The 12,648-nt window shown below is 39.1% G+C and overlaps 2 protein-coding genes across 2 annotated transcripts; one reads left to right on the forward strand and one right to left on the reverse strand.

Annotated features, from left to right (window-relative positions):
- Nucleotides 1-1,989, forward strand: tmem17 (transmembrane protein 17). Its single transcript, XM_041997420.1, has 5 exons — nucleotides 1-189; nucleotides 366-469; nucleotides 1,182-1,295; nucleotides 1,396-1,539; nucleotides 1,673-1,989. Exons 1-5 carry the CDS (start codon nucleotides 75-77, stop codon nucleotides 1,748-1,750), a joined length of 555 nt encoding a protein of 184 aa, XP_041853354.1. The 5' UTR covers nucleotides 1-74; the 3' UTR covers nucleotides 1,751-1,989.
- Nucleotides 1,990-3,600: 1,611 nt separating this feature from the next.
- On the reverse strand, nucleotides 3,601-12,469 carry agbl2 (AGBL carboxypeptidase 2). The gene is made up of 21 exons (XM_041996222.1): nucleotides 12,385-12,469; nucleotides 10,332-10,467; nucleotides 9,880-10,053; nucleotides 9,612-9,719; nucleotides 9,348-9,495; nucleotides 8,956-9,211; nucleotides 8,120-8,518; nucleotides 7,836-7,978; nucleotides 7,441-7,600; nucleotides 7,153-7,279; nucleotides 6,741-6,841; nucleotides 6,511-6,623; nucleotides 6,315-6,393; nucleotides 6,090-6,185; nucleotides 5,909-5,983; nucleotides 5,712-5,816; nucleotides 5,505-5,601; nucleotides 5,248-5,412; nucleotides 4,124-4,154; nucleotides 3,823-4,043; nucleotides 3,601-3,734 (listed from the first exon to the last, which is right to left on the reverse strand). The coding sequence occupies exons 2-21, from the start codon at nucleotides 10,447-10,449 to the stop codon at nucleotides 3,601-3,603; spliced, it is 2,850 nt and encodes a 949-aa protein (XP_041852156.1). The 5' UTR covers nucleotides 10,450-10,467; nucleotides 12,385-12,469.
- Nucleotides 12,470-12,648: the final 179 nt, after the last annotated feature.

Genomic DNA, 12,648 nt, shown 5'->3' on the forward strand with positions numbered 1-12,648 from the left:
GACGCTGCCCTCGTAGTGAGGAAGAGGCGGAGTATTTCCCTGGTTATGTTGCTGTTAGCTGAGTTTCTGACACCATGGAGCTACCCGAGAGGGTTCGAAAACGCTTGGAAGACTTTTCACGCAATATCCTATTTGACCAGAGTCGAACGGAGCCGTTTTCAAAAACCCAGGACACGTTTTTGCCTCACGGTAAACCATGAAGCTAATGCTAGAAAGTGATTAGCATTGATGTTAGCATTGATGTAGCAACATGAATACAGAAGCGCTTTTTGTATTGTATTTATCTTGAATTAGGTTGTGCAGCCGCTGAGCCACAAACTGAGCTTTTCACATTCGTTTATATGGTGTTGCCTTTATGTTTGCAGACAAACAGGTTCTGTCCAGTCTCCAGCTCCAGATGTCTTTGTACTTTAACATGTGGTTCTTCCCCCTGTGGTGGATCAGTGAAGTTGTAATGCTGCATCTCAAGGTAAGATAGGAAGCAAGTCAAAGTAAACGGGAAAAACAAACAATAAACATATAAATAAAATAATGAATAAAATAGGACAATAAATAAAAAAAAAAACTTCTATCAATAAATAAGCCACATATGAAAATGTAAGGATGAACCAATAATTGTTTTTAACTTCACTGAGACAGATTGGTACTTAATAGATAAAGTAAATGTGGGTATTTTACTCATTTTTCTTTAGTTTACAAAACGTGTGTGTCTTTTATTCACTTATAATCTCAGCATCATTTCATTTTCCAGTAGTCTTGTGATCTTTCTGTCTTACCTGTGGTACGATTTCTGTTGTTTATTTCATCTTTTTCTGGGCTTTCTTTGCATTTGTGTTGTCTTATGTGCCATTGAAATCATTTGGTGTCTGTTGTTGTTTTGTGCCTTTGTGGTAATACTTCACCTCCTTTCTGACAGTTATGTATGAATTTTTATAGTTTGCAGGTCTTTTTGTTTCCTGTTTCATTGATGCCATAATCATCATCATCATCATCAGCCTACACGCTACCACCATTAGCTGATCATTGGTCAAATGAGTAGTTTCCATAAACAGCAGAAATGTTTTAAAATATTTAGAAAAAATGACTCATTATTAAATATTTATTAACTTTTACAAGGACTAGGACGTTTTCATTACTATAAACATTACCGACCACATTTTTATGACTGTTATTTCTGCCAGTATCCCGTCTTGCCAGATTACTACAAGTTCATCCTGGTGACTATTCTTCTCTTGATGACTCTGATTGAGGCCATCAGACTCTATCTTGGTTATGCCGGGAACCTTCAAGAAAAGGTGAGCCATCTTAAGTCGGGATGAAGACAGTTGATGAACTACAGAAAGTTGCTGTGTGCAGAGCAGTGGTGAAAATTAATGTAATGTGTGTTCATGGAAGGTTCCAGAGCTGGCCGGATTCTGGCTGTTGAGCATCCTGCTGCAGTTTCCACTCATCCTCTTTCAGCTCCTTAACGAAGCCATTCTCATACAGCCCTTGGAGAGGGGTGTCCACATAGTTCTGACCATATTCATACTCACACAGGTATGATTACCTTCCACTTATAAACCGACTGATGTAGTTGTTCATTCTCCACCTTAATCAAGTTTTCGAACATATGTTTATAGATATCATCTGGTAATTGTGACTAATCAAGTGAAATGTTTTTACGATCTAGGCCATCTCTGGCTTTGTGGCCCTGCGGAACATGGTCAGACATACACAAGATCAATTTCATCTCCAGCAGTTTGACTGAATTTTGAAGCTGTGATGGCCTCATGTTGCATCTGGGCTCAACTGGACATATTGTCTCTTCACACCTCCCAGACTCGGAGACGGACTACGAAAAAAGACTTTTCTTTTTCATGTAAAATATATTACCACCACATGATTTATATTTAAAGAGAAAATGTGTTTAGGAATTTATTTTTGAACATTTTTCACACCTGATGGGTTTTTTATTATTGCAGTTTATATTAAATCTAATTTTTACAATGTGTGCTGTGTATCATGTATTTATTAACTCGTGTACTGATCTGCATGCTCTGAGAATTTAAGGATGCTTTTTTTTGTTACTAATGAATAGTGTAAAACACTACAGAAAAAAATGTATTTTCATAAACGTGCAAAATCCAGAGTAGTTAAAACACAAAAATACAGATCTATGAACTCAAAGTTTTTGCTTTAAAACATTGGCTGAAATACAGCTCAGGAACTGCTTGTGGAGCATTAAAATGAGCTCATGGTGTTCCTAATTTGATTGAGCATCTCCAGTATGTGTTAGAATAAGCTTGGACTTCAGAGAGCCCTGCCCATAGGGCCCAATATTTGCACTCAGACTGGTCAGAAATGTTTTGGCACATTGGGAGTGACTTAGATTTTACTGGTTTCTCATTGGTGTATGATTACATTGAAAATGAACATTTTTAACACAGTATGAGACGGTTCCATTATTTCATGCAGCCCATGCCATCAATGTTTATTAGGAGTAAAGCCAAGTTTGTTTTATCTTTACTCATCTGATATTTCACACACACACACACACGACAGACAAGCTATGCATCACTGGTCTGAAATGAGAGATTAGAAGACAGAAACTGATCGTTGTTCTCTCTTTGCTGTTTTATCTTACAGATTCATGAAGGCTGAAGGTTTTGAGAAAAATGGTCAAATATTTGTGTGTTTTTTGTCAATCAGTGTTTTTGCATAGTTTGAGGAAACAGGAATGAAAGAGCTTAACAAAGCACTGCTGAGCTGTGGCGGATTTTCTCTGGTGTCCTTAACAAAGTTTCTTTCTTTCTTTCCTTCCTTCCTTCCCTTCCAACAATAAGTAACCCTTGTATGGTGCTTGTTAAAGAGGGCCAGTTGCAGGTGTGGGACACGGTACATAAGGTGAAATTTACTGTCCCAATTTTGTGTCCCAAAAACAAAAGTTGTGAAGTGTGATTTCTCAGGATTCTGCTGGACAGTGACAGCTCCAGGAATGTACCTAATAAAATTTACTGTCCCATCCAAATCGGTCAGGAACATATTTTCAAGGTCAGAAAGTACATTGTGCTACTTTAAAGCTACACTACTGAATTTGCCTTATTTTTGCATGTTGACGCCCCCTAGCAGAGGCTTGGCATCCTTCTTGCATCCCGCCTCTTCTCCGAGCTCTCTCCAGTCAGAAAAAGTCCCTCCAATGTGGACTCCTGTCTTGGCTCTTGCTCTGTCAATGTCTCTTTTTCCTCCAACAAAGTCCTCTTGTGTTTCTTTGCTGAATCTGCCATTGTGCGCATGCAAAGCAGCATAAGTGTTGATATCCAGTTGCTGGTATGTGATGCAGTGCCATAAAGCAACATACAGCTCTAACATGATGCCCCAAGCTGGAAAAATAAGTTGTGGAGTGTGGTGGGTTTTTTTAGCCTAGGGAAGCAGCAGGGTGACAACAGCTCCAGGAATGTACATAATGAATGTAAGTGTGCCATCTAAATGAGCCAAAAACCCAGAGTTAGGTCTAAAATGTATGTAGTGTTGCTTTAAAATTAGTTTAAAAAATTTTGTTTTGCGTTTTGTTTTGTTTTTTAAATTACTGACAGGGAATGACAAACGGAGAGAGTGGGGTCAAGAAGGTTTAATCCAAATCTTCCTCTCAGATGCTTGCACAGAAACACAGTTTCTTTCAGGAGGGCTGTCAGAGCAGCAATCGCTCTGGTTCTGCTCACGAAATGCTTCACTTCTGAACGGCGACACATCCACTGAAAAAATAAAATACAGTGACGGGGTGAGGATTGGCTTTAATGGAAACAGGCACACAGAAATATAGTAAAAACTGTGCAGATGAACCTTCAGAGGGATCCTTGTTGTCATTCTGTAGTCGTTTCTTGGTGATGTCTGTGTTTGAAGTGGAGGAATGCTCAGACCCAAAGGAAAGGTCTGAGGCATGTAGAGCATCTGTATCTCTTAAACTATGCAGGCGACTGAACTTGCTGGTGGTGAAAGTTGTCTGTGGACGCTTTGCTGGCTGAATGGGTGGAATCATCCTGATGTACAAGAATGGGGGAGATCTACCAGGGAAGAGACACAACGCCTCTGAGCCTAACAGCACTGTCTGGAATTAAATACATAACTTCTCAATGAAATTTACCTGTAGGGTGCTTTAGCGGAGGGTGGCGGCCCTGAAAATGGGAGACAAATTTAATTCTGGCAAAACATATCTCAATCATGGATAAAATTCAGCAGGTCCTCTATTACAAATCATTTTATATTCTTCACTGTTAATATTACAAAAGAGGGTGTTCTCTATTATTCATAAAGTCAGATATCTGGATCATACAAACTCTCTGTTTTTACAGTCTAAGTTACTGAAACCTTAAGACCTGGTTAATTATCACATAACACAGCTTATGTTTAAAGCTAGCAAGAACCTATTACCATACAACATATAAAACCTTTTCAGCCAGAGATTAAAAAGTTTTTGTGGTAAAACTGTGCTGAGGGGGGTACACATGCAATGTCCAAATATCCACTTCAATCAATATATAATAATTATTTTAAGCTTAGAGATTATAGATTAGCTTATAGATTATATAAACACAGTATGTATTACCATTACTGGATTACTGGTAATTATTACTCATTACTCCTTAATTGATATGGGATGGTGATGAGAGGCGGAGAAGCCTATAAGTATATGTAATTATATATGTGTACATGCATTTATGTATATATGTGTATGTTTATGTTGTATGTATGTATGTTTGTATGCACACATGTGTGTGTGTATATATATATATATATATATATATATATATATATATGTGTGTGTGTGTGTGTGTGTGTGTGTGTGTGTGTGCGCGCGTGTGTTATTTTTTATTTAGGCAAGGGGATGAGAGCAAAACGCTATGTTCCTTCTCACTCCTTTTCAAATATATAAACTATTTTCTTTGTTTTTGTTGTGTTTCATTTTGACTTTCTCATATTAATTTCTATATTGTGTTGTGCAAAGAATTTGTTAGTAGTAATCAGAAATTTGTAACTACTGTTTAATTATAAGATGTAATACCGAGCGGTTTTTATCAGTAATGAATGTACTATGGTATAATGACTTCAAATCACTGTAATTTACTTGGGAGGGATTTTCTTTTCTTAATTTTCCTTTTTGTTTTTATATTTCATTATTATGTTCAAATAAACTTTCTTAATCAATCAATTAATTAAAAAAACTAACTTAGTTTGAGGCGACCTAGAATTGACTATAAACTACTTTACATGCAGACAAACTGGTGTAGACTTTATGAGAGGGAGTAGATCTCTGAGGGTAGGAATGCTGCTGTTTGGTGAAATGTATGAGACGTGGTGGAGATGGATTAATGGCACTTAGGTGTAGCAGCTGACTGGAGCATCTCTGCTGTTGTGTACTCATCGCTGGGTCACCTGTGAAACAAGCCAAGCACGCTGATCACGGCTACTGATGTCTTGAGGTCTCAGTATAATTCTATCTTCATCTGAAAATAAGTGTTGGTTACCTGATTGAAGTGACACAGCAGGGAGTGTGTTGTGATTCGGACATGCTTTTGTCTTGTGATGCAGGTATGGGGTGTTCAAGTACTCCTGACATTCATCCTAAAACATAAAATGATGCATATCTCAAATTCAACTTCCTAACAGTAAGTAATATGTAAATAAACAGAATAAAACACGAGGTGATTTTGTGAGATTATAAACTGCGCCACCTCTATGTTGATGGGTTTGCAGCCCTGCCACAGTGTCACCTGGCTGACCTCGCCAGCGTTAGTGGTGGGACGAGGGTTCCCACCCTTTTCTATCAGGCCATTGAGCTTCAAAAAGAAAGAAATTTTACAACTCACAGCGGAGGAAATTTCACCTCTGGTTAACTCCCTCTTAGGCATATTTACACTCAGCCTCACACCTGCCATTTCCTTCTGCGTCTTCCAACTGGCTTCTCTTGGACGCTGTCTTTAACTGTGTTGTCCTGGCTTAACTCCTGAAATACCATTCACTCATCAGTCTTGTTAAGGTATTAATACATTAATATATTAAGTGGAGACGACAGTGAGCCTAACAATATTTTTGATGCCACTTTACAAGACCTTTGGCTCTGTCCTTTTCCTCACTCTGTCTTTTTGCTGCTTGTTTCTTTCTTTACGGGTCCTCAAACGTTTCTTTTGCTCTTTTACTGGGGTTTGCTGTGGAGGAGAGCAATGTGAACATGTGCTGAACTGATGAAAGAGAAGTTATGATTCCAAGCTACTTTTCCAAAAGACTCAAACATGATTAATCATTCAAAGAAAATAAACCATTTAAGCGTTCTATACCTCTGTATGGACAGCTTGATGCTGGTTCAGTAAATGAACTGGAAGTCCATCTGAATCTGAACTATTTGAACCACTGGTGCTGTGGAAGCAAAAGCGAAATAGTCACATTGACGCTGAAGGAAAGCACACTTTATACCAATTCTTTATTTGCTCTGTGTCTATAGTGTGTTATTCATTAAAATAAGTATTGTATTACCTTGTTTCCAGGTCAGACACAGAGATGTTACAGTCTGTGCCCAAATCTTTGCCAATTCTTTCTCTGACATCTTTACTCAACATTGCTGCCAATTCTGTCAAACAGTAGGTATTCTGAAATAAAACCACAAAGGATGTAAAATCAACTTTTAAAAATTTTATTTCCCAGGTCAGAAGAGTAAGACAGAGCTACAGTAGTGTAAATTGTAATCCCACACAGCTTTATCTCACTTTTGTTGGATCAGGGTCACAGAAGTCCAGCAGGGTATCACATAAGCAAAAGCCCAAGGATTTCAGGTCTTGAGTTGTAAAATGGGTTCCTTTCCTATCGCCTAAAGTTTGAAAAGATTATACTGAAGAACCTCACACACGGTGCACACAATTACACAAATGTAGGCACACATTCAGAGACTCTAAACCAGGGGTGTCCAAAGCATATCCTCGAGGGCCGCTGTCCTGCAGATTGTCCAGTGTTTCCTGCTTCAACACACAGGACTCAAATTAAATAGATCCAACAACCTATTAAGTTTTGCACAATGACTCGTCAATTTGAGTCAGGTGGTTTTGGAGCAGGGACACATCAAAAACCTGCAGGATTGTGCCCCTCGAGGACCGGAGCTGGACACCCCTGCTCTAAACTCACCCAGAGTGGAGCCTCCAAAGCTGGCTTCCATGGTGTAGCTGTTTTTGATGCCAAGTCTCCACATGACGATTCGCCCTGTGCCCTCCTTGCTTTTCTCTACCCGAAATTTACAGCTCTTAAAGGAGAACTGAAGAGGCGAGAGACTTAGATGTCATAGCTGAAATATTGAGTGCATAAACACCAAAAATACTGAGTGCAGATTTTCCAGTTATATTCTTAAAAGTCAGCAAAATATTTTCAAACCAATTATCTGTCAGGCAAAATATAGTTAAAAGATGATCATTTCACCTTAGTGCTGGCATTCTTGCTCATCATAAGTGGAAAGACTCTCTCTTGAAGTTTAAGGGAAGCCTCTCCTCGGTTGTTGCATCCATACATGAAGGCATTGTTTTTACGGTTGTGGCCATGAAAATCACAGTACAGAACTACGTCCTTTTCCACCACAAGTCTGAGGAAAAAGCGACAAAACAGAACCAGATCTGCATTCAGATTTCCCAAATATAAACACAAAGAGAATAAAACATGCATGAGCTATATTTGTGAATCTAGACATTTGAAAGCTTAGTTTTTCTAAGACAGCAGGCAAAGTTTAAAAAAATCATGAAGCAGGCCTCAAAATGAAAGGTCCAAGCTCCCTATCCCAGCACTGATTTGTGGTTGTTCATGCATGTGTAGGGTCTCACCTTTCCACCATGTTCCGGGTGTGCCACACACAGGGAAAGGAATCCCTGAGCAATGTCTTGTAGTTTCTGTTGAGGTCCCTGCCTGCCAGAGAGCAGCGGTAGTTTCCAACCACCACACCATCTGGGTTCAGCATCGGGACCACCTGCACCAGCACAGAGGGGAACAAACAGGTGAAGTGAAGCTCTTAAAACTAAAAACAGCAATGATGCAAAATATTCAAATACAAAGGACTGACTTAGAGAAGACTGCCCTCATTAAATGTATTAACAAACAAAACAAGCACCTTGAAAACAAAATTATCCCTGAGTAACTGAGCATCATCTGAGTCCCCAAGCAGAAAATCAAGGAGTCCTTCCATCACCCAGGATCCATTGGTTTCTCCTGGGTGCACTCGGGCAGTCACCACCACAGCCTTCTTGTTCCTACTCTCCTGCCTGCCGACCGCCTTAGATGTTATTGTGACCACATACACAGCATTCCCAGCGAGGCTGTGGCACAGGACACGCACTTGACAATATGATGCCACTGCTGGATTGGAGGAAATCCGCCTAAGGTAGCGCTGCAGCCGTGAATAGGTGTAGGGGTAGCAGTGGGCGAGATAGCAGGTGTCTGAATCATACGGGAACTGAAAAGTCCAGGTGAGCGAGTACAGGAAGATGACATCACTGTTGTTCTTCGTACTCTAAATAGAAAATGAGAGAATATCTTTAAAATATCTGCTGGAATATACTTTGAAATTCATGTAACAGAGTTTTCTGCATATCTCATCCAGTTACTTAATTTTACTGCCAACCGTTTATCTGAAGGCACACCATAGATCTTTATTTTAGGTTATTGTACTTTACTAATTTACATAGCTGCATTCTGAATTATGCTTCCATTCAATATGTCTGGAAGACGTCTTCAGACATAAAACTTAATAAAACACACAAACACTGATGAAGTTGGGGCAGTGATATAATCTACACAAGTAGAGAAATCAAAACTAATCATCAGTTGTATTCTTGTAAAGTTGCACTACCTGGTTTACCTGTTCTTAAAGTTCATTTTCAGCCTCATTAATCACAGCTGCTTGTAAATTAGAAAAATAAATGCACAGATGACCCAGATGCCACTTACCTGACTGCAGTTGCGATAGTATCTGATATTGGAGCCTATGCGTTGCCACCCAACACCGTTCTCCTTAGCGGCCCTTTCAGAATAAAGGAGTGGTCTCATGCCATGAGAGTACAGGCTATTACTCTTCATCAGGTTGATGATGGTGAACCGATAAGTCACTCCAGCCTTCATGTTCCTGACCCTGAAGTAGAACCACTGCGTGTGCTTCATGGTGTACATGTCTGTACGGAGGGTGAGCTCATAGTCATAGACGCCGCTAACCGTGAAATACGTATGGATGGAGAGAAATTTGTCTTTGAGTAACAGTTAAAAACAAACAGAGGTAAAAATGGAATCTTAGCTATGAATCTGCAAATTTATAAAAATGAACTCATTACACTAGAAAGACTCACACTTGCACAGCCTTCTGGAGGTTCCCACTCTCAAAGCGTGACTCAAATTCCAGAATGAAGTCTGTGTGGTTACCGTAGGGAGTGGTGCCCTTACTGGGGTCCTGGTTTCCCCCAGCACGAGCGCAGGTAAAATAGCCACACTTGGTTGCTTAAAAAGATGAGACGGATGTAAAATGTAAAATTCAACATTATTAAAAAGCTTTCAAAGCAACAACTTGTATTGATCTTGACTGAAGGTAAGAAAAAAATCTTGTCAGGCGTTACCAGGATCCCTGCAGTACAACACCTTCCCTCGCTCCTCTCCAACTGGCATCGGTGTCCTCTCATGACCCGTGGGTTGATAAAAAGGCTCTGGCTCGGGGGGCTCCCACTCTACAAAACACACACTCTATGTGTCAACCAACCATGGGGCATGCCGAGCTTTGAGACTGAATATGTTTTTCTGATTTGCCTGATTACCAGCCATGACAAGTCTTTGGGATGTCAGTAACGAGCCTGGTAACATATAAGTTTAAATAAAAGGAAAAATTACCTATATGCTGGATGATGTCGCTGATGACATCACACTCTATTGGCCAACGGGGGCGAGGGATAGTTGGGAAATTAACGAGGTCCAGAGGCGCTCTGAGACGAAAAACAGGTCGACCACCATGGAAGTTTATGAGTAGCTGCCTGGTTCGAAGGGTCTGACTTAGGTTCATAGATACTGTGGAGAACATGAATCACACCTTTAACTGCTGCTTTATAACCTTGTTCTTACAATGTTTACGTTTTGTGTATTTGTGGCTCATCAAATCCTCCCCTTTGACTGACACTGACAGATTTAAATAAAGATGATTTAATTTTCTTGTTTACATAAGAACTAGTTTCATACATAATGACGGAAATGAAATCATTTCTACACACAGTTCCTTTATAAAGTTCAGCATCATTTATGTACAATTTAAACATCATCCAAATGCAGCCTAATGTTGAACAGCTTACATTGCTTCCTCACTGATAACTCCTCCTCCTCCTCCTCCTCCTCTGTATTGGACTCACTGGTGTCAGATTTGTCCAACTGGCAGGTTCTCCACAAACTCCTGATGGCATTCAAAGCCATGCCTGATGTTTCCTCTGCCTGGTAAAAAAACAATAAGTGTTTATCCTGTTTACCAAACCAAATGAATTAAAATGTACTGACTTGGTCAACTCTCAGTTTGCAGATCAGGTAATAAATACTTATTTAGGGTAATAGTTTTAAAAAAAAGAGAGAGATTTGTGTTTTAAAACTACTGCTGCAAGGTGACATTTTCCTAAGAATATTAGCTATGAAAAATGCTAAATATTTCCAGGGCATGTAACAGAACAGACGACAACCCAGTGTATGGCAATACTTTTACTGTTTCTAGTTTTAATATAAAATAAGACCAAAATCCACCAATTTTATAACTAGAGGTGGGAAAAGCGGAAAGCAATTATATTTCCCATAGCTTTATTTATATTTTTTTCTATCATGAATTGCCAAGAACCCAGGCTGGGAAGCAGTAGACTAGTTTTAATAGCATCAGCTGATCTAGCTCAAACCTAAATTGCAAACACATTTGTGCATCAATACTGACAATGTCATAAAGTCATAAGTTCTGGAAATACTTACTGATGTTCATCATGTATGAATGTGGACTTAAGGACACACTTTCTGCTTTGACTTGAAGCTCATAAAGTTAATTCAAAGGGTGGTGTTTGTATCTGGAGGGATCTTTAAATACAAGTAAAACTGTTCCCCCTTTAAGGTCCAGAAAAAAAAGTACAAATCCATAAAAAAAAATAGTGGGAACGTTGGGAAATACCAAATGAACAATTTGACACATTTAGAGGGAAAGAGAGAAATAGAGAGCAACATAAGATCTAGATATCTATGGGGGACAATGGACGGGGGACATGCAGGATCCCATTTATGGTACAAAGAACCCGTAAATACGTCCACACCCTCCTAATATAATGTCTCCTTTCCTTTGTCTCCACAATACAAAGACCAGATAACATTTTGCCAATAAAAATGCATATAAATATACATTAAACAAATTAACATGGTTCCATAATTGTCTTAAACAGACAAACCTAAAATGAACCCATTTTGGTGATGGTCCTCCTTAAGGTAGGAACAAAGCAAGGAAAATCTTCTGAAGTCTGTCAGTGGCATTGGGTCTGTACAATTTGTTGGTGATGTGACATACAGTAAGTGAACTATTGATTCAGAGGTTTACAGAAATACTTTCAGTTTACATTCTGGTCATCCATATGCAGCCATGTTGACCAGTAATTCACGGTGCACATGCACGTTGCCCTTAAACATACTTTGAAATCAACACAGTAGTTTAAAAGATAGAAAGTTTTTGCTAAATTGTAAAAATACTCAAGATTTTAAGTGAATTATCCGTTACATTAACACATCGTATATACGTTGCACCGCTTTACACATAAAAGTATTTTTAAAACTTTCACAGAAATATTTCTGCTTGAGCTGAAATTGCGGAAGAAGCCTGCGCTCGAGGTGCACGTCCGACATATTTTGGGCATAGCCTGAACAGAATAAAACCTACTCTCTGCCAGGCTATGTTCACAGCATGTGTTTCCGTAATAACTCACCTTGATTAGCCATTTTGGAACAGAAAACCCATGATTTACGTTTAGTCTGAGTTAAGCCAATTAAACCAGTAACTACGCTTTTTCTGGGGGTTACTGGAATTACTAAAACAACTTGCGTCGTACATATTTCACACACCTTTTGCTCTGCTACTTGGCCAGCACCTCCTTTAAAGGATTTTTTTTCTTAGCTATGGCAAAATCCCAATTTATCCATGTGTATGTAATCTGCCAGTTTAAAACTCCCCGCTTGCATTACCCTGATGCTAACCATTTGATTAGCTTGTTCACTTGAGAGACTGGTTCATATTGATCCAATTAATGCCCACTTCAAGTGTGAGACTAAATATGAGTTTACGTAGTCATATTCAATTGTACCATGTTGATACTACTTATAAGAAGAAAAACTTACATCTATTGAAGAGAAACTATCGACAAGCACGAGGATTGGAAGCACAATGGAGAGAACGCGACGTTGCTAGGTAACTGACGGCCACAACACTTATCTCCATGACAACCAGAGACTGCCCCGACAAGGAAGGTGGAGTACAAACTTCAGCAATGACTGTAAGCATTTTCCACCAGGTACACATTCGTTAAAATATTTAAAAAGTTAGGGGAAAAATATTTAGACATTTAAAAAATAATAAATGAATAAAAATAAAAAATCAAGCAA

The sequence above is a fragment of the Melanotaenia boesemani genome, chromosome 10 (assembly GCF_017639745.1).
Source record: "Melanotaenia boesemani isolate fMelBoe1 chromosome 10, fMelBoe1.pri, whole genome shotgun sequence".
Classification (NCBI taxonomy): Eukaryota; Metazoa; Chordata; class Actinopteri; order Atheriniformes; family Melanotaeniidae; genus Melanotaenia; species Melanotaenia boesemani.